Genomic DNA, 22,792 nt, shown 5'->3' on the forward strand with positions numbered 1-22,792 from the left:
AGTGCTTAGAACAGTGCTTGATTGGGGCACCTGGGTGGCTCAGTCATTAAGCATCTGCCCTCGGCTCAAGTCATGAACACAGGGTCCTGGGATCGAGCCCCACATAAGGCTCCCTGCTCCACCAGAAGCCTGCTTCTCCCTCTCTTACTCCCCATGCTCATGTTCCCTCTCTCGCCGTGTCTCTCTCTGTCAAGTAAATAAATAAAATCTTTTAAAAAAGAACACTGCTTGACATATGGGTGTCTAATAAATGTTGAATACACGAATGCATGAATTCACACAGCACAGAAAAATATGAAACATGACGTATCGATATGTATGGAAGCATAGACAGTTTATTAGAAACAACACCATCTTTTGGCCTTTCAGGCTGTACTCTGATGTAGATCATCCACAACTACCTATGTATAGGTAGTGACAGTGACAAACACCTATGTAACTCTTTACCCTTTACCATACAGAAAGTGATTTTCATGTATATTATTTACCTAATCCCTATGAAAAGGGCATCATCCTTATGTGAATAATTTATTTACTCTGGTAATAAATGGAATAATACAGAAGCTAATCTTCTGTTTCAGATAATGATGGAAGTAACAGGGACAATATTGAACCTTTCACCTTAAGTAACATAAAACACATGGAAAATGGTTTTCTAACACGGGATAACAGGCAGCACAGGATAGGGATCCTTAAGAAAAACAACTAAGCTGATTCCTACAATAATGCTGGGTTAATGCCTGAAGTTTCCGGGCTGCAGTCTAGGAAGGGAGACCTAAACAGGACCCGGTAATCTCCCTGAGTTTTGGAGACAGAGTTAAAAATCTGAGGAGGCTAAAGAGGCTGCAAGTCACAGGCAGAGAACCAGAGAAGAAAGAACCACATACAGAGTGATACTCAGGGATGTACAATGTGACCCCGCCTTGAGTCTTCAGCAAAGTAATGATCAGAGCATGGGTATGAGGAAACAACTGAGACTTGGGGTAGGGCCGGGGTGGCGGGGTACAAAACACCAGAAAGGAGCAGGCAAAATGTTTCTTGGAGCACAGTGGGGCTGGACTAGTTCAGGAAATCTTGTAATACATGAATCATCAGGATGAATATTCAGAAAGGTATTGGCTTAGTAATGGTGTCAAATTAACCCCAGATGGAAGGTTGATCTGGCTTCCCTAACAAATCTTAGAAATAAGTCTAGAAAGGATCAAACTGTTCCCAAATTTAATTTCATCCCAATGTTCAAAAGTATTTAAAGGCATACAAAAAAAAAAAAAAAAAAAAAAGCCAGCATGCAGCAATCTAAAATTCAAAATGCCTGCCATTCAATCACAAATTATCAGGCATGCAAAGACAGAGGAAAAAAAAAAAAAGAAAAGAAAAGAAAAAGAAATAAAGACACAGGAAAATACTGCTTATAATGAGGATAACAATCGATCATAGAAACATATCCAGAAATGAGACAGAACAAAAAATTTGTAGACCTCTACACTGAAATATCTATTATAGATATATTCCATATGGTTAAGAAGATAAAAAGCTTTAATATGTTAAGGAACACTTGCAAGATATTAAAGAGACGTCAAACAAACCTACAGAGATGAAAACTGCAATGGCTGAAAAGAAAAATCACTAGATGGAATTAAGAATATGTTAGACACTATAGAATAAAAGGATTAGTGAACTTGAGGACATAGTAATAGAACAATTCAAAATGAAACACAGGAAGAAGAACAAGTAAAAATAACAGATTACCAGTGAGCTCTGGACAATTTTGAATAGCAAAACACACAGGTAATTAGTATTTCAGAAGAAGAGGGAAGGGGTGCCTGAGTGGCTCAGTGGGTTAAAGCCTCTGCCTTTGGCTCGGGTCATGATCCCAGGTCCTGGGATCGAGCCCTGCATCGGGCTCTCTGCTCAGCTGGAGGCCTGCTTCCTCCTCTCTCTCTGCCTGCCTCTCTGCCTATTTGTGATCTCTGTCTGTCAAATAAACAAATAAAATCTTAAAAAAAAAAAAAAGAAGAAGAAGAAGAGGGAAAAGATCAGTGGATGGACAAAATATTTTGAAAAAATAATGGCTGACACATTTAAAAATTCAATTATAAAACTCTAAACCCAGAGGTGCCTGGGTAGCTCAGTGGGTTAAGCCTCTGCCTTCCGCATTGGGCTCTCTGCTCAGCAGGAAGCCTGCTTCCCCGCCCCCCCCCCCGCCTCTTCTCTGCCTACTTGTGATCTCTCTCTGTCAAATAAATAAATAAAATCTTTAAAAAATAAAAACCTCTAACCCCAGAAATCTAAAAATCTTAATCTTAATCAACTCTGAAGCACAAAAAAATGAAGAAAACTATGCTAAAGCCCATAATAAAATTGCTTCAAACTAGTGAAGAGAAATGAAAATTAATGAAGAGAAAATCTGAAAAGCTATTGATAGAGAAAAAAATGACACACTACATGAAGAGGAACAAAATATCAGAATGAGGGCAGACCTCTTGCTGGAAACAAGGCAAGCCAAAAGGCCCTGAGGGCAGCATATTTTAAGAATGTGAAAGAACATTGTCAACCTGGAATTCTATACTCTTCAAAAATATCTTTCTAAAACAGAGACAAAATGAAGAGTTTAAAGATGTATGACAACTGAAGAATTTATCAGCAGCAGACCAGCAATAGAAAAAAAAGAAAGGAAGGGCTTCAGGTAGAAGAAAATGCTACCAGACAGAAATCTAGAGCTATGAAACAGAATGAAGAGCACTACAAATGATAAATACGTGGTTAAATATAAATACTTTTTTTCCTTATTTAAAATTTCTTTTAAAATATAATTGAGCGTTCAGCCATTCTGGAAAACAGTATGGAGTTTCCTCACAAAGTTAAAAATAAAGCTACCATATGACCCAGCAACTGCACTACTAGGTATTTATCCGAAGGATACAAAAATAGTGCACTCTGATGTTTATAGCAGCAATGTCCACAATAACCAAACTATGGAAAGAGCCCAAATGTCCATGAACAGATGAATGGATAAAAAAGATGCAGCATATATTTATATAGTGGAATATTACTCAGCCACCAAAAAGAATGAAATCTTGCCATTTGCAACGATGTGGATAGAGCTACAGTGTATTATGCTAAGTGAAATAAGTTAGTCAAAGACAAATACCATTTGATTTCTCCATAGGTGAAATTTAAGAAACAAAATAGATGAACATAGGGGATGGGAAGGAAAAAAATAAGATGAAAACTGAGAGGGAAGCAAACCATAAGAGTAGCTGAACTACAGAGAACAAACTGAGGGTTGCTGGAGGTAAGCTGGGTGGGGGATGGGGTATTTGGGTGATGGGCATTAAGGAGGGCACTTGACGTAATGAGCACTGGGTGTTATATGCAACAGATGAATCACTAAATTCTATCTATGAAATTAATAAAAAAAAAAGGTAATTGAGAATTTAAAGCAAAAATTTAAAAAATAGTACATTGTGGTAATTACCACATCTTGTAGGTGTAAAACAGAGTACACAATAGCCATGGGCTGAGAGACGAGAAATGGAAGTACTGTTCATATACCATCTATGAAGAAGTATAACGTTAAGTAAAGGTAGACTACGATAAGTTAAAGATGTATAGTATATAGCAAGCTGTAAAACAACTTCTAAAAACTATAAAGTGGTTATAAACCAAAATAGAAGATTAAAATCATAGCAAATAATTAATCTAAAAGAAGACAGAAAAAAGATGATAGAAGGATCAAAAATCGAATGTGATAAGCAGAAAACAAAGAGCAAGATGGGAGAGTGAAACACAGCCCTATTAGTAATCAGATTAAATAGAGATTATATAAAGACCTCAATTAAGAGGCAGACAGTGTCAATTAGAAAAAAAAAATAAGACCTAACTATATGCAATGCATATTTACTCTGAATATAAAGCACAAATAGGTTAAAACTAAGAGGATGGGCCAAAAAATGTTCCACACTAACATTAATGAGCAGAAAGCTGAGGAGTGCCTGGGTGGCTCAGCTGGATAAGCATCGACCTTTGGCTCAGGTCATGATCCTGGGGTCCTGGGATGGAGCCCCAAGGTGAACTCCCTGCTCAGTGGGCACCCCCTACCCCCGTGCTTTCTCTTTCCTGCATAAATAAATAAAATCATTTTTTTAAAAAGGTGAAATGGCTATATATTAGTATCAGCCAAGGTAGATTTTTGAGCAAAAAACTAGTACAAGGGATAAAAGAGGGTCATCTCATAACGATAAAAGGATCAGTTCATTAAGCAGATGTAAGAATCCTGAATGTTTATGTATCTAATAAAAGAGCTTCAGGAGGGTCACCTGGGTGGCTCAGTTGTTAAGCATCTGCTTTTGGCTTGGGTCATGATCCCAACATCGAGGGATAGAGGCCTGCATCAGGCTCCATGCTCAGAGGGAAGCCTGCTTCTCCCTCTCCTTCTCTCTCTGTCTCTCTAAATAAATAAAATCTTTAAAAAAAAAAAAAAGAGCTTCACACAATACAAGAAACAAAATTTTATAAACTGGAAGAAGAAATAGATATATCTATAAATATCATCAGAGATTTCAACACCTCTCTCTCAACAACTGAGAGAACAAGTAGGGAGAAAGTCAGTAAGGATAGAGAAGACTTGAACAACACTATCAAACAACCTGACCTAATTGACGTTTATAGAATATGCATTCAACTCAATTAGACTAAGCATTCTTTTTAAGTGCGCAAGGAACATTTACCAAGCATACCATATTGTAATCCATCAAACAAATCTCAATAAATTTAATAAGAGGACTGAAATCATACCAAGTATTCTAACAGAATGGAACTCATATCAATACATGAAAGCTATCTAGGCAGGGGTATATTTAAACCAAGATGTAATTAATTGTCAAAGCTGGGTGATGAGTACGGTAAGGGCTCATTGTGGTTTTCTTCTACTTTTGAGTATGTTTGAAGATTTCTAGAGTAAAATGTAAAAGAAAACAAGAGCAGGTATTACTACTAACAGCACGTGCAACCGAGAAAACTGAGGATCATAAATGGTTTTTTTTTTTTGTTTGTTTTTAAAGATTTTATTTATTTATTTGACACAGAGAGAGAGATCACAAGTAGGCAGAGAGGCAGGTGGGGGGTGGGTGGGAAGCAGGCTCCCCTCTGAGCAAGGAGCCCAATGTGGGGCTCGATTGACCCTGAGATCATGACCTGAGCCGAAGGCAGAGGCTTAACCCACTGAGCCACCCAGGTGTCCCAAGGATCATAAATGCTAACACGTGGGAATGCAAGATGGTACGGCCACTTTGGAAAACAAATAGGCAATCTCTTATCAAAACAAATGGACCCTTAGGATCCATCCCTACAATTCCACTGTTCAGTATTTACCTAAGACCAAAGAAATGAAAACTTACGTTCACACAAAAAGTGGCTCTGTCAAAACGGGAAAGAAACTAAAGGTTCTTCAACAGGCGGACTAACTAACTGTGATGTACATCAGTGGGGTGCGATACCACTTCGGAATGAAAAGGAGGACGCTGCTGGTACACACAAGAAGCAGGAGGAATTGCAAATGCGTTACGCTAAGTGAATGAAGCCAGACTCAAAAAGGCTATATATGTATTGCCGGATTCCACCTCTATGTCATTCTGGAAAAGGCAGAACTGTAGGGATAGAAAACCCATCAGGAGTTGCCAGGGCCTGGAGTGGGAGGTAGAGGCACAAAGGATTTGGGGGATAATGGAACTATTCTATACCTTAATTGTGGTTCTTATTCCTGTATTTGCCAAAATTCGTAAGACTATGCACTTTAAAGGCTAAATATTACAGTATTTTAATTATACTTTGCTTCAGTAAAACTTGACAGAGGTTTTTTTAGAAGATGGCTATCACAGCTAATGAAAGAGGGCTGGGTCTAAAATCTTGTGTCTTACTCAAAGTGCCATAGTCTCTACAGTAGTTTGCAAAGTGTAGTCTCTAGACCAGGAGCATCAGTGATTCCCGAGAACTTATTAAAATGCAAATTTTGAAACCCTATCCCAAACCTAGGGAATCAGAAACTCTGAGGGTGGGACTCAGCAAATCCTCTAGGAGATCCCAAAGCACCTAAAGTTTGAGAACCACTGCTCTATGCTCTGCAAGACCAAAGAGATCAGAACCTCTGAGAGGAGGGCCTGCCTCAGTATTTTTATAAAGTGACCAAAGGTGACTCTAATTAGCTGGCAGGTTTGAAATCCTCTATACTGTTCCAGATGTTTCCATCATCATCATCATCGTCATCATCATCGTTTTCATCTGGGAACTACTGCTGCCCTCTGGGTAGGTTCAAACCCCCATGTCATTAGTTTGGGATTTTAATTAATTAATTAATTAATTTTTAAAAGATTTTATTTGACAGACAGAGATCACAAGTAGGCAGAGGGGCAGGCAGAGACAGAGGAGGAAGCAGGCTCCCTGCTGAGCAGAGAGCCCGATGCGGGGCTCTATCCCAGGACCCCGAGATCATGACCTGAGCCAAAGGCAGAGGTTTTAACCCACTGAGCCACCCAGGCGCCCCTAGTTTGGGATTTTAATGGGGCCCCTCTAACTGGCTTTTCTTCCTCTCAGGATACAAACATTGACTTTATAGCTGACACAAGATTCAAAAGCATCCTGACTCCCAACCTACACCCTAATTTTGAAGTTGGACACTTCCAATCTCAGTCCATACTTTGTTCATTTTCTCCAACCAGCATCTTCTCTGTGTATTTGGGGTTAACATTATAAAACTGCCAATAATCAATTGTTTTTAGACCTACAAAACCACCACTTTAATAGGTTTGCACTAGCTCACTGAGGGAGACCTTGCTTCTCTTTTGTACTTATATAACCACTACTAGTGCTTACCAATTGGTACATGTAGTAAATAGTAGTTTTAAAAAAAAAAGCCTTCAAATCTCTCTAAAGCAGGGCTGCCAGGAAACAGAGGGTGTGGTGATCGCTGGTGAGGAAGGCGCCTTAAAGCAAAGTCAGGTAACAGATAGTTTCTATTGATTGAAAATTCAGAGAACTAAAATGTTGTTGAAACTAACTGTTGATATTCAAGGCCAAAAATAAAATACCGAACTAAAATTATTTTTATGAGGACAAGCACTAAAAGCTAACTGAACAAATGAGTACGAAATAAAATGTGAAAAAAACTAAAGCTAAATAAAAAGAAATTTTTAAAGGCAAAATGTTAGCACTCAAACCTACAGCTGTGACTCAAGTTATCTAAAACATGAATATTTTAATCTAGATAACAAAATGTCTTTGAATATAGAAACTAAAAGAACCCCAAAGATAAATATGTCTTTGGCTTTGATAATTTATTTGTTTTAGTTTGCTTTTGTTTTTTAAAAATTTTAATTCCAGTGTAGTTCACATACAGTGTTATGTTAGTTTCAGGTGTACAATATAGTGAATCAGCAGTCCCATATATTACTCAGTGCTCATCAAGATACGTGTACTCTCAATCCCCTTTACCTATTTCACCCTCCCCCATCTCCCTTCTGGCTTTGATAACTTAAAAGTCATTTATCTCCCCTGAGTTATTTTTTACATATTCTTTTTGATATGTTGGATTGGTGCCCTACTCATGAATATATACTCTTAGCCTAAGAAGTATTATTGGAGAGATTTCCTGGTTCCATTTCTAGTATTGACAAGTCTGCGGAGTCACTCTGGCTATCTTCCTAAATTTCTCTAGGTCATATTCTTACCTACAAGTTAGAACTGAATAACAGTAATCGATGGCATTCCATAAATACATGTTGCAAGTCAGCTCATGTTTCATAATATTAGCTAAAGTTAGCTCAGTCTAGAAGTTTTGAGAGGTAAAGGGCCTGGAGATAAATTCTGTAGCCCAACACTCATATTTTCTAAGGGAAGGATTTAAAGGGCTCAAGAAGTCATACAGATTACACCCTAACCCTACTGCTGAGAGTGACAGAAATGAAGAGAATTCTGGTTTCCAGACTACTAGCATATTCTCTACTAAAATACAACAGGCTCTGACATTGGAAACTTAAAAAAAAAATTTAAATAAATAAGAGAGACAAATCATGAAGGAAATATTATATTTTAGAAAAGACTGTAGGCAAAGTTTCTCAATTAAAAATCAATTATAAAGGGAGTACTAGTGTTTCATAGAACACTCTTTTTTTTTTTTTTTTTTTAAGATTTTATTTATTTACTTGACAGACAGAGATCACAAGTAGGCAGAGAGGCAGGCAGAGAGCAGAGGCAGCAGGGAGCAGAGAGCCCAATGCAGGCTCGATTCCGGGACTCGATCCCTGGGCTCGATCCCAGGACCCTGGGATCATGACCCGGGCTGAAGGCAGAGACTTTAACCCACTGAGCTATCCAGGCGCCCCTCACAGAACACTCTTAACAAGAAAATCTACTGAGTCTGTTGTAACTATCATGTGGCATCCTCTTGACTGAATTTCTTGGTGAAGTTGTATAGGGTCACAAAAATCCCACAGCGCTATGAGGAGACATCTTAATGATCAAACTTGGGAGTGTAGGTGCTCAGAATGTTTGCTGAGTGAATGAGTTCTCCCAGCGACAGAAACCCCCTGCAAGAGAGTAAAGGATTTCCTTTCTTTCCTCAGAAACAGGGAACTTACTTCTATTCCTGCTGTAGGTCTCAAACCAAATAACCATTAGTTCCTTCTAAAATCCTAGAAGATTACGAAGCCAAGCCACAGAAACACCAAATTATAGACAACATACTGGCAGTTTTATAGTAACAAATGTTATTAGTAAGGAACTTCACCTATAATTTCCTCTAAAGGATATGATTATCACACAGATTAAACAGGACCAACACTTCAAACTGACAGCAGCCTACTGGGGTAAATCCGCAGAAACACTAAGTGATCAATTAGTCTGAAACTCTGACAATTACCCTGCATCTCAAAGCTCTCACAGGTCAGTCAGGAACCGTAAGAGTATTCCAACACTGTGACATTCAACAGGAAACAGGCCAGTCGTTTAAGAGAATGTTGAAACAAGTTCATATAAAGCACAACTGAATTTTTAAAATCAATTTAAGCTTCTTCCTCCGATCGAGAGGCTTTTTTTTCTAACATCAAAAGAATCAGATTTTAGTGACTTAAAAGAAAGCTTTCTCTCTAGGTTTTTCACACTTGAATATTTTCACAGTCAAACAAAGAAATACCTAGGAACATGAAAGTTCAACCTCCCCAATATCAACCAACTTAAGACCTGATCAGAATTCAAAGCCTGAAATGCTACCATCAACTTAATTACAGTTGATTTAAACAATTCCTCTCTTTTGAGCGCATAGTCTAGATTAACTGGGATTTTATCATTAACTGTTTAAACCAGTATTAGGAAACCCTAGAAAGATATTCTTAAGAATCAAATAAAATTAAACTTTCTTACTCCTTTTGGGCTGAACATCTTTTATAATAACTCATTCATTTAAAATTGTTCTGTCTGTCTAACTCTTACATGAATACGTCCCTTTATATTTAAATTTCAAGTCTGATGAATGCCAAAACTAATTTGCATTCCTGGGCTTCTTATCCGTGCACACTTTCTAAATAGCAGAGAACTGAAACAATATTTATCTATCTTTTTCATGCTCAAAATGTTCATCCTATAAATCCAGACTCAATAATTCATTAAAAGCATCATCAAGAGTATAAAACCATCTTTGAGCGTCTTGGGAAGGTTCCGAATGAAAAGGATACCTTCAGTCCAAGTCCCCCGGTGCCATGTTGCCTCCGCTCCTGCCTTTCACAGTGTCATATGCCCTCACTTACCCGACCACCATGTCCTTGGGTCCGGCAGTTACAGTGCAGATCCCATCCTCACAGTGTTTTCCCACCAGGCTGTGTGCATGCAGGTGGATGTTTTTCCCATTTGTGACCAACTGAACAATAACCTTTGCAGGTCCCACATAGTTGCAGATCTATGTAAGAAGCACATTTAGAGAGTTAGTACATCTGACTATACAGCGACATGGGAAAACGTCTATGACAAAGCAGTAGTTGTAAAAAGTATGATACGAAATTTGGAATACCTGTACATATATGACCACAGTTCCATTAAAAAAAAATATGTGATGAACAAATGACAGGATGGAAATAAAGTAAAATGCTAATGCTGGTTGTTTTGTGTAGGGAGGATATATTCCAGGAAGCAGGCCACTTATAATGTTGTGTGTATTGTTCAAGTTGGAATGGCACATCTCAGAGGATGCTGTGTAGCCATGAAGCAGCCCCCTTCCACCTAGCTGAGAACACGTTTTCATCTGTACCCTCGTCACAACTTTTGGTCATGAATGAACGCTGGGTAGAAGAGCCATGAGAAGGGAAGTGGGGTTGATGGACTGATGGAAATCAAGGGAAAGAGAGAGAGGAGCAGAAGCAGTGTAACCTCAAGTCTCTGCCATGAGATTAGGCAGGACACAGAATCTTTTTTTTTTTTTTTTAAAGATTTATTTATTTATTTATTTATTTGACAGAGAGAGATCACAAGTAGGCAGAGAGGCAGGCAGAGAGAGAGGAAGGGAAGCAGGCTCCCTGCTGAGCAGAGAGCCCGATGCGGGACTCGATCCCAGGACCCTGAGATCATGACCTGAGCCGAAGGCAGTGGTTTAACACACTGAGCCACCCAGGCGCCCAGGACACAGAATCTTGCCAGGGACTTGGCTCTGAAGGTTGGCCATGGATACCCAAGCCCATGGACTTGGTCTGTGGTGATGTGTCAGGACACTGCAGCCTTCAAGAGCACTCTCTGCTATGAGCTCTGATAAGTGAGTTACACATGTCCAGGTCACAGTAAATTTCAAGTAAGTGCACTCCCTATAGGCAAATCCTTAGATCTGACACCTGTTTAGCTCTTGTTTTGTAAAACTGGATTTTTTCTGTTTAAGGTAAGTTATCTTGTGCTCACTTCGGCAGCACATATACTAAGGTAATTTATCTTTTTAACTGTTAAACCTTTAAAATGTTGATAGGAGCCCTAAAAAGGAAGTAGCATGGAGATAATGGCATTTTAAAGCAAAGACAGCCTGGACCCCCTTTCTCCTCTAGTTGGTCCCCCAGCCTCCTACAGCAGACCATAGATTCCTCCCTTGAGAAAGCCCCAATACTAAACTTGTACTAATAGAAAAGACCAATGGCCTTATTTTTACTTTCCTGAATCCTGTAAGTCAGAATTTTGTGATAAATTCAACCAAACTATTGAAAATGCACTATATTTCCTTAAAGGGTAATCAGCCATCCTGGCTTGCCTGGGACTGAGGGGGTTTCCATGGCTTTCAGGGCTAACACTGGAAAGAGGTGGCCATCCTATTTCCTTAGCTCTTCTTGTCTCTTTTTGAGGAAGTGAGTGAACTAAATTCAGGATCTCCTAACTATACAATCATTAGAAATATTTTGATCTGCACAAGCAGTCCCTAGCTCGGAAGGAAAAAAAAGTAGACAGGTATCCCATCTAGCAACGAATCCTTGATGGAAGTCTTTCTGACATTAGCTTGAAGAAGAATCTACACTCGCCAATAAGATTTCTTGGAAAAAAGACAGAATCCCCTTCAATCAATCTGCTTCCCCTCTAAGTATCATCAAATGGATTCATATTCCATTGAGGCAGGGTTTTGTGAGGATTTTTTCAGTATGGATTTTTTCTCCAATCCAATCTCTCACTGCAAGAGTTGAGGAGAAGTTGATCAGAGCTGGGATTGTCTGGCAGAGCGTTCTGGGGAGAGATGTTTCCCGCCCTGAGCAAAGGACAGAATCCTTTCTCATCAACAGTATAGCTTCCCTGGAAACGCTAGCGCCTCTTTGCCTGAACTTTGGTCCAGAGCTGCTGCCAAAGTTGCTTTCAAACCTTCTAATACTCCTTCCCAAAGCAAAGGCCTTTCTAGGAAGTGGCCTCCCTACCTTGCAGAGCAAGCGCATCACACAGAACGCTGAGGATTAAATCAGTGTTGACTGACACCTCAAAGCACAAATCATCTCTAGAACAGGTATAGCGCTTAAAAAAGCCTCCTGGCTATAAAAATAATTATGAACTTAGTGCTTTCCCTTTTAAAACAGGCAGAAGAAAGCCTTTACCCTTCAGGGCAAAGGAATGAAAAGTTCTGGGTTTGCTCCAAAATTGGTTGTTGTCCCCGCAGAGTCCCTGGGTTGCTGATGCAGTTCTGGGCCTTGGTGTCAACACGTGAAATCAGCCTTTGTTATGATGACATATTCTACAGGGACTTCTTTGGCAGTAAAAAGCACTAAATAGACATGTAATTTCAATCCTAAGTGCTCGGAGCACAGGAATGCAACCATGTAAGGCATGATGAAATGCTTCACTTGGGTGAAATCAGGGAGGCCCTCCACTTAAGCAGAACATCAGAAGGAATCTAGCGATTAGAGCCCAATCCCTTTGGATATCGGGGCTCTTCAATGTCACCGCTATGAAGGAATCAGTCACTAGAATTGAAGGATAGACTAGGAGGCGTCCTCAAATAGCACTCACATCTTTTTCTTGCTATTACTTCATGACTGAAGGGTGGCAAGAATGAGGAAATGAGTAGTCTCTGAGGTAAAAGGACCTGAAAACTTTGCCAGTGACTAATGTGCAGTTTGATCCATTTAAAAGACTTTAGGTCAGGATGGCATCATCTGGTTTTTACACCAACCACAGGGCAACGACAGGGAGGCCCCTGGGTTTTGTGGACTTTCCAAAATACTGACTGAAAGAAGAAAGCTGAAGTGTGGGGACAGAAAAAAAAAATGATACTATTTTCAGGTTGTACGGCCAATGAAGACAATGGAATTCTAACCTAGGGGAGGGCATACTTCAGAGAATGCCGCCATGACTGAGAGCTATTTGCCACTGATCCAGAAATCCGTATGTTCTACAGAGAATTTGGTTATTTTTTTTCAGCCTCCCTACTTCTTTGAATAGTGTAGTTCCCTTGAAAATGAAGTTTACAGAAAGCAACTGCATCTGCCAGGAAGGCTGGGTTATTTTTGAAAGAATCTGAACATATAGCAGGCTCTTAAATGGTAAGGGCTTAAATGCAAGTTAAGCTTTCAGTGAAAGCCAGGGAGTCAAAGGTGAAAATGTGAGTAAGCAGCCATCAAGGGACACTGTAAGAGCACCTAGTGCAGGGGCAGACTAGCTAGGTGTGAAGATAGTTCCACCATTTACTAGCTGTGTGCCCTTGGGCAGTGTTCAGTTCTTCATCTATACAATAGGGATAAAAATAGGGCCTTGCAGTACGAGAATCAAATATGTTAAAGTTTTTATAATGCTGCCCAGTAAATAAGAGCAATATACAGTGTTAACTATCATCTTATTGATTACTGTAATGCACTCCCCTATCTAGAGACTTACAACTGCACTGAGGTGATTTTTTTAAAATCCTGTCTAAAGGCAGGGGCTGGAATAAATGACCAATTCAAGCCACTTTTATTCCTAGGGTTAAGTTTTTGTTTTTGTGATTTTTCCCCAGAGTGCCATATTTTATTGGGCTTTGTTAATTTTCTGGTAATAAACTGTGTTATTATAGTAACAGCTATTATTCTTGGAGGTGCTCAGGATTTCTCAGCTTCCTTGATGAAATTAAACCTTTCTTCTGGGAGCTTTATGATGCAACAGTCCTGATGACCACAGGCTAGATCTACTTTTTGAGTAAAAAACAGAAACCTAGTGTCGCATATCATACCAAACTTACTCAAATCACCTCCTTTTATTCATAGTTATTCTGTCATGCTCTGGCAAAGTTCATACTGGTTCTTAAAATGTGACTAAGAAAAGTAGTCTAAAATGTTGTGGGGGATCAGAATTTGAAATGTCCGGTATACTTACTGAGGAAATTTGACCTAATCACTTTGGCAGAAGAGTCAACATGAATGTAAAACATGACACATGAAGGAGTTCTTTTCTTTCTTTCTTTTTTTAAAAAAGATTTTATTTATTTATTTGACAGACAGAATTCACAAGTAGGCAGAGAGGCAGGCAGAGAGAGGAAGAAGCAGGCTCCCCACTGAGCAGAGAGCCCGATGCGGGGCTCGATCCCAGAACCCTGGGACCATGACCTGAGCCAAAGGCAGAGTCTTAACCTGTTGAGCCACCGAGGCGCCCCGAAGGAGTTCTTTTCTGCTTAGTCTTTCTCATGAAGTGATAACCACGATGATGATAATTGAGGAGGAGGAGGAAGAAAAAAAATCCATAATTTTCAAACAGAAATCTGTCCTAACTTTACCTGTGTACCTAACTTGGTCCCTCTTCTGCTAAAACAGCAGAGCAGTATGATTCATCTGAGAGCTCTGAGCTTAAGGTGCCAGGCTCAAATCCCTCTGTTACCACTTACTCTATAGCTGGGTCCATAAGAAAAGATGGTTAACATCTCTGGACATCAATTTCTCCATCTTTAAAATGAAATGAAACGCACTTGATTCCAAAAACTTTTTTTGAGGATTAAATGAGGGAATACAGCGCTGACACTTAATGGGATTCATAATCTCAAATATAAACCTTTCTCCTCTCCAGACTACTACTTCACCACAAACCCAACCATATCCATTTATTTAGTGAGTATTTCTTAGGCTCCTTCTACGGTTCATGCGCTGCAGCAGGCCGGGGACTGAAGGGAAACAATGTGAGTGCAAAACAGACACAACCTGTTTTGATGGGAATAAAAGAGTGGGGCTCATAGTACCCAGAGAAACTCAAAGAGAAATATAAACGCCTAACTGTGAAGCCCTTACAAAAGACACACATACTAGGAGCAGACCTCGTCAGGATGTCAGAGAAAGGTTCCTGAGGGAGCAACGAGAGACAGGAGTAGAACAAGGGAAGGGGTGGGCAAGAGATAGGGGGTTGAGAACAGATGTACAAGGGGCCTGTGGTGAGAGTCCTCCTCACTCTCTCCCCGGCCATACTCATCACCATTCTCAGGGTTTCCTGCAAGTGGTTCCAATCTCCCCAGCAGTATCCCTCCCGTCTCTTCTCTATCTAGAACCACTCATTCTTCAAAGGTAAGACCTAAATATGCATCTTCCATGGCACTTTCCTCACCACTGTGGCCCACAAAACTCCATGACTGTCCCCTTTGGCAGGGGGGGTGGAGGTGGGATGTGATTAGAGTGAGGCAGGAAAAGCAAATGCAACTTTTTGCAACGAGATGATGGTAAAACCAATTTGCAGCTCAAGAGTTATTGGCTTAGCTCTCTTGCTTGTTAACCCCCCAGAGCACACACATGTATACCTGGTAACCTACTGTTCGTAGGGAATGCAAGGGAACGTGTTAACTCAGCAAGTCTTCATGTAGCCCCTGTAGGGCCACTCCATTCTACAGCTGAGGGAACAGAGGAACACGAAGATGAAGCAAACCATGTTCCTGTCACTAGAGTGTTGGGCAGCCCTGCGAACCTGGGTCCGTCCAACTCCAAAGCCCATTCTCATTTTCCATTACACTGCCGACTGCTGGCTCAATGACTTTTCTTCTGTAAATACCCCGTCTGCCTGGTGTTGTGCAGCTCTCCTTTGCGGGGACGTGACAGTGACTCCTGAATAACCTGTTTGTTTGGTTTTGCTGCTGTGTGTTGTGAGAAAGTCTCATAGTTAGCAGTGAGGTGGCAGAAGTGCACCTGTCCTCTTGCAAGGCTCCTTCATTAAAAAAAAAAAAAAAGAAAACATGCCACAGACACCATTAGCTACGCATCGATTCCTCTCAGTTAGGTGGCATGTCAGATTATAAAACAAAGAAGAAAGAGAGGAGGAGGCACAGGCAGGGGTCAAAGAAGAAAGAGAAGGAAGAGGAGGAGAACGGGAAAAAGAAGGAAAATAATAGTTTTCATTATGTATCCTCTCTCGGTGATGATGGATAGATTTTCAAGTTCTTTATTCTTTGTTGAGCACCCAGAAAGTACAGAACAACCTTTATTAAATGAGAGAGGACAGAACCATGTCTAACATGGTTTCTGGCATGGAGTGGGAAGATGCTCAGTAAAACTGGTTCTTTCCTTTCAAGGTACGGGATTTAAAGTTGATCCCATCTGGGATCAAAGGCCGACTCTTTCTTCTTCTAGCTCCGGTGACTTTGTATAAGTTAGGTAACCTCTCTGAGCCTCACGCTCCACAGCTACAAAACGGGCCAGTAGTGCAACCTCAGATGGCTGTTGAAGAACAACACAGTGCCAGACACAAAGCCAGTTCCAGGAGGCACTGGTTTCTTTCCTTCTCTTTTATTTTATACACGTCCCAGTTCTTCCTGGGCCTCTCACCGACCCTTTTGGGTAGACAGAGAGGACACTATCATCCCCATTTTGTAGAAGACAAAGTTCAGACAAGTTCAGACAGACTAACAAGTGACATAACCCAAGGTCAGACAGCCAAGACATGGAGGACCTCGGAATTCATCCTATGTCTTCTGAATGTAAGTAAGGGAGGTGTTCATAGTAAGGTGGGATGATGTGAAAATATCCTCTTTGACCCATTCACTGTTGATGACATGGTTGTTTTTCCAGTGGGTCACCTGGCTGTGCACTGAGACAGTCACATTCCTTTACCTTGTTTGCAGTCCTACTTGTCTGACCAACAACACATATGACTCAGATGTCAGGCTGGGATAAGAAAGGCAAACTCAATACAACAAAATGTGCTAAGACTATGTTATCGACTACACAGAGAGAGGAATAAAATCCTGGTCTACTATAACTCTGCTTTCAAACTTGGAGTCATCTGTCATACTTTGACCTAAGGTTTCTTTTTTGTCTGTTCTATTTTAATTTTTAGTTTTATTACATTAATATAGCTGTTTATAAATCATGATTCTTTCAGAAAATAAGTAACACAATTTCCTTAGCTTCAAGAATTGTTGGCATTTAGGGAGCCTGGGTGACTCAGTGGGTTAAGCCTCTGCCTTCAGCTAGGGTCATGATCTCAGGGTCCTGGGATCGAGCCCCGCTTTGGGCTTTCTGCTCGCAGAGAGCCTGCCCCCGCCCCCCATCCCTAGCCTGCCTCTCTGCCTACCTCAGGGTCCTGGGATCAGGCTCTCTGCTCAGCTGGGAGTCTGCTTCCCCCTCTCTCTCTGCCTGCCTCTCTGCCTACTTATGCTCTCTCTCTCTCTCTCTCTGTCAAATAAATAAATAAAATCTTAAAAAAAAAAAAAAAGAATTGTTGGCACTTGTACCTCAACAGGTGTCATCACCTCATCAGTAAATTTACAAATAAATCCTTACCCTTTATATGGCCCAATCATCCATGCTTGCAGAAGAACAGAGGAGGAGTACACAATGTGTAATTACAGCTCAATCATGTTACAAATGTTCACTTATAAGCCAATTTTTCAGAATTGGAGTTTAGTCTAGAGTAGTGGGATTCAGGTACAACTCTCACCATCCTTACCATACTATGTGCATTTTCAAATTCTCTTTTTTCACCAAGTATACAATTATAACATCCAGGCAGTCCTTCAAAAATATCCCGACTCCGACCACTTCTCCCCACTGCCGCTGCTGCTCCCTGGTCTAAGGCCACGGTGATCTGTCTCCGCACTGTTTGCTGTGCCTGCCCCACTTCCGTACTGCCCTTTCTCCTGAATGATCTTGCTCAAGTCAGGTCATGCCAAGTCTTGTCACTCCTCTGCTCAAAGTTCTCCCAAAGTGAAAGCTGTTGAAGCTGAATGATTAATACAAGGGGACTCATTATATTGTTCTAAGTATATATGATTAAGATTCTCCATGATAAGAAGTTAAAGAAAAACAACTCCAAACCCTCCAATGCCTTTCCATTTTAACAGTCCCTGGCAATCAGACACCCCACCCCCATTTCCTCCTCCATCTTTGTTTCTTACTGCTCCCAGCACGACAGTCACATCAGCTTGCCTGCTGTTCTTGACCTGGCCCGCTCAACTCCTGAGAGCTTCTGCACATGTTGTGTGCTCTGCCTGGAACACTCTTCTCCGGATACCTGCATGTTCTCTTGCCTTCCTTCCGGCTTTGCAGAATGCCATTCTTCGGGGTGGGGGGGTTCACAGCTCACCCCACCCCTATTGAACTTGACCACTCCAATCCCTGCATTCCTTGCTCCTTTCTCCTGCTTTATTTTCCTTTCTACTAATTACTACTTAATTTACAACACACTTTATTTGTATTGATTATTGGCTATCTTCTAGACTAGAATAGAGGCTTTATCAGAGAAGGGATACTGATTCGTTTCCTGCTAAGTCCTCAGTGCCTGCAGTAATGTTTGTCATAGTGTGGGTATTTGATAATTGATTCTTTAGTGAATATACGATTAAGTAATTAAGGTATAAAATGTTATCCATGGAAGGCAATTTATTAAAATATAAAGAGCTGTGTTAAGTAGAAAGTGGAAATAGGGTAACTATATTCTTTCTCTTATTTTATCTTTTCAAAAAACAAACAAACAAACAAACAAACAACCATGGCTAGATTCTGGTGTAACCTCTCAATAGACTATTTAAATTAGAATATGATTATTTTACATCAGAGCACATTAGCTTGAGTTGGTGGAAGGGTGTCTGGGTAGGGGCTCTAGAACCCCAGGATGGTAAGAGGAATCTAACTGCTCAGTGGTGGGAATTCTGGCAGCTGTGGGAAAGGTAAAGAAAGACCACTCTGAAATCATCTCCCTTGGAAAACCAAGGTAGTAGCTTTCCTCTTAAAAGTCCGAGACACCCCCATGTCCTTCCCTCGCCTCACCCTAACTGCTGATGCCCATCAGGCATTCTTCCACAGGGCTAAAGAGTCTTAGCCCCCGACTCCAACATATCTCTCTGCTTTGTTATTGCCCTCAGGGACCCAGAATTCACATTTCTGGTCCACCCCAATTTCACAGTCCCTTCCTCCCCATGTGAGACGGCTCTTCTTTGATGCTCACTGTGGTCATTGACAGGAATAACCACCCCGCAGGATTATGAGACAGCACAGCTACACCTGTAAACTCTCAATCTACTGGGGCTCCTTTTTTTCCCCCCAGGCTTCCTTGCCATGGAGATCAGGCTCTGCAGTCTGACAGTCCTGGCTTTGAACCCTGGGTCCTCCCATTACTAGCTGAGTGAGGCTGGAAGAGAGAGTTTGCCTTTTTGCCTTGTTTTCCCATCTGTGTGTATAAAGTGAATGCAAATACATAATCTCTGAAACTTCATGCGGATTAAAGATCATTTAAAGTGTCTTCTATGGTTCTTGATACACGGCAGGCACAAAATAAAGGACAGTGATTTTCATTTGTCTCTTCGAGCCTTAAGCAGATTATCTGCAGTTGAGAGATCCTCTCACTTTGTTGAGAGGGTGGAAACCATCGCATGCGAATCTGTTTAACCTCCTTCTCCTTCCTGTTCCCTGGGCTCAAAATGTCCCTGTTCCTTCACATATCCTCCCCTAATTCCAAGAAAGGTAGGTCTGTTCCCTTTTCCAGAGTCAACCAGTCTGCTTTTGCCCTTAGTGCCTACTTATTCCAGACCTTCTTGAATTACCCTCTTCCCTTCCTCTCGAAAGGACCCTTCCTCTTAGCCGCAAAACATGTACAGTCTTCTCCCTTATTCTAAAAATCCCTTTTCTGATAAGGATGATGACAACTGTGAAGGTCAGCATTTACTCAAACTATGGGCCAGGCATAACCCTAGGAAATACAGAAATAGAGAATGATTCTTTCATTTCATCTTCTCTCAAAGAACCCGGCGAGAAAGCTTCTTAGAAGGTCCTCCCACCTGCTTCAGTACCATTCTCTTTCTCCTTCACAAGTGTGTGAGCAAAGTCCCCATCTTTAAGTACAAAGCTGTACTTAACATGTAGCCTTCTGCAAATGAACTAAGTCCCTTTTCCCCCAAATGAAAAAGTGCTTCAAGGTCATGATGACTGGGCTCCCCGTTTCCAAATCCACTAGCCACTTCTTAACTCTTCCTTCCGCTTCCCTCTTCAGAAACCTGGGCTGTCTTACCATTCCCTCTTAGAAACTCTCCCCTCTCACTTGTCAGACACTTCTGCTAAGGTGTTCTCCTTCCTCCCCAAAGAGAAGTTTCTTCAGAGATTCAGTCTTTGGTGCACTTCTAATCTCTACCACGATCACTCTGTTGATGTTCTTATCTAGTCTCCCAGCTTTAATTGTCTGTGCCAAGCAGATAACTCCTTAATTTAAAACCCATGTGTTTACCTTCCTTGTAAGCGTCTGTAACATTGCCAGTGGTCTGCAGAGCATCTTCCTGTCCACAACATCTTTGTAACTCAATCTGCCCGTGACTGAGTTAATGGCCCTTTATTCTGGAACGTACTCTACTGTTAGATGATCCTTCTAAGCAATTGCACTGGAAACCTCCCTGCCATCTCAGACACTTCTGCTGTCTTCCACATTTAGTCAGTTGCCAAATTTCAGTGAGGTCATAGTCCCCAGATCGTTGGCATTTGTCTTTCTCGTCTGTTCTCATTGCCTTGGTTTTTATCCATTTCAGCCTGAACTCTTGAGTTTAACTCAAAAAGAATCATGGCATTTCTTCTCACAGGTGTCCCTGTGCCTTTCCCTTCCAAAATCCCTTAGCACGTTGCTACCAGGTTTATGTTCCTAAAGCACAATGCTGTGTAGAGCATCTCATTCTCGTATTAAAACTTATATAATAATCTACCCATTTTCCACAAAACCCAGTCCAAGTTGTTGAACCTTACGCAATTTAGCCCTGTCATACCTCTCTAACCTTATTCCCACCTCTCTCATCTGCTCTTCCTACCAGCAGAATTGTTCACTATTCCCATTCGACCTCAGACTTCTAAGTTTGAGGCTTTGCTGTTGATTTTTCTGCTTGTGATCTTTTCTCCAGTTAGTTTGCTTTCAAATTTCTATCTTTCCCTCAAGAGCCAAACCAAAATGCAATCTCCACCTCCAAGTCTTCTATGACCACCCTCACTAGCCGGCTCTTACAAGTTTGTCTTGGTCTTGGAGCTATTAGGTCATTCACTCTTCCAGTCAAAAAGCAAAACAAAACAAAAAAACCCAAACAACTTTATTCAGCCATCTCCACACAGCAGCTACAGGTGCCGATTAGGTAGTGGTGAACAAAACAAACACAATATTTTCATCTTTCAGATATTTTAGGACATATTTTAGTTCCTCTATTGAGCTGACTGATCTTTGAGGACAAAGTCGCTATTTAGTTCTTCTTTCCAATTCCCCAACCCCCAGCACAGAAACAGAACCGATTTAATCAATCCTTAAAAGAACTAATGAGTCTGGTTTGATCTTGGGTTTCAGCACCAAATAAATAAATAAATAAATAAATAAATAAATAAATAAATAAACTAATGACTGAATAAATATTTAGCTCCAGGCTATAAGGAGGAAAGAAGGAGCAGCAAAGTGGTTAAAGGCCCCGGGGGGGGCAGCAGTGAGCAGTGAGGAGAGGGGGCTGACAGCAGGGCCCCCCCAGGCTCTTTTGCCCTGAGGTCCCTGTTCTGTAATAGGGTTTGTCTCACTAACAGAACCAGAAAGGGATTGCCCTGAGGAATTTCAGAAAAGTCTTAATAAAAGGGGTGTGAAATTCTACTAACTCTACTAACTCCTTGACTTGAAATCATAGTAAGGCCACGGAACCTTGGCAGTATTTTTATTTCTTAAGATATTATTTTTTATAAGCACTTGTACTCCCTTTCCACTTCGATCCAGGTTTTCCACTAAGAAAAGGAACTGCCCTTTATACACAGTCTGGCTGCAGAGATGCTACCTCTTTAATTTTTATAAATTCAGTTCTCAGGCAGGATTTAACCCTGACATAGAAATTTCCCAACTGTGCTGGGGCTTGGCCAAGATGGTAGAATGGGAGGGAAACCATCATCAAGGTCGGTTCCAGGTAAAACAGAAGTGAGAGCCAGCGGAGGGAAGCACTGCCTTAGCCACAGGCCCGGGGTGATCAGGGAAGTGGACCTCACCATTCTCCATCCCTGCCACACTCTGCCAGAGTCGCTGGAGAGGAGATGGCTTTCCCCACCAGCATCCCAGAGACGCGCTGTCACCCTCCCGCCCCAAAGAAAGCGGTCCAAACTTCACGGGGTCAATTTACATTTTTAAGTCACTGAAAAACACCCCAGGAGTGCAAACTCAGGAAGCTTTAACCCACCTGAAGCCATGGCTTATTTTCTAGTGTGATTCCAGGTTTGGAGGAAACCAACGGAATGATAGCACCGTTTGTCACGCATGAACAAACTGTGCTTAATATAAACGCCTCAGAATTCTTAAATGTGTGAAAGAATGTTCTCCTGAAGTCTGCAAATCTTAGATAAGAAGATCTGGATTAATTCTTAGTGTTAAAGTTTTCATTATCCAGCCAGTGGCCAGAGCTCTAGCCATAGAGCCGCTAAGATCCTTGGTTAGCCACCTTTCCTTCTCGGGCCCCTGATGTCTTCGTTTGTAGAATCACTACATAATGACTAACACATCTTCCAGCTCTAAAATTCTATGATTCCTGTTTATAGGTATGGGACACACAGGACAACACCCAAAGATCACATTTTCAAACTGAAGGGAAAAAAAAAAAAAGAATTTAAGATCACAGAATTTCTGAGTTGGAAGGACCCTAATAGAAAAACTTCATTTTAAAACTGTGAACATTTTAAAAACATGTCACCACAATTACAAACTGAGAAAACATACAATCAACACTCAAATTACCTGTTGCAATGGGGCCTCTGATAGCATGGAAAATCAAAATTCAGAGACAAAGAAAACCTTTATGTTAGGCACAGATTTCAACTTTTGTCATTAACACTGAAATTGAGTACCCGCAGTGTTTATTTTCAGTTAA

General features: G+C 41.0%; 1 protein-coding gene across 7 annotated transcripts in view; it reads right to left on the minus strand.

The window, feature by feature from the left end:
• Window positions 1–22,792, minus strand: part of NFKB1 (nuclear factor kappa B subunit 1) — a 120,599-nt gene that overhangs the window by 42,689 nt on the left and 55,118 nt on the right. For all 7 annotated transcript variants that reach the window (XM_082728975.1, XM_082728979.1, XM_082728977.1 and 4 more), the window contains one exon: window positions 9,798–9,946. In XM_082728975.1, coding sequence (XP_082585101.1) covers window positions 9,798–9,946 — 149 coding nt within the window. The remainder of the gene's footprint in view (window positions 1–9,797; window positions 9,947–22,792) is intronic.

This window comes from Mustela nivalis (assembly GCF_964662115.1).
Source record: "Mustela nivalis genome assembly, chromosome: 4".
In the NCBI taxonomy this organism is placed as follows: domain Eukaryota; kingdom Metazoa; phylum Chordata; class Mammalia; order Carnivora; family Mustelidae; genus Mustela; species Mustela nivalis.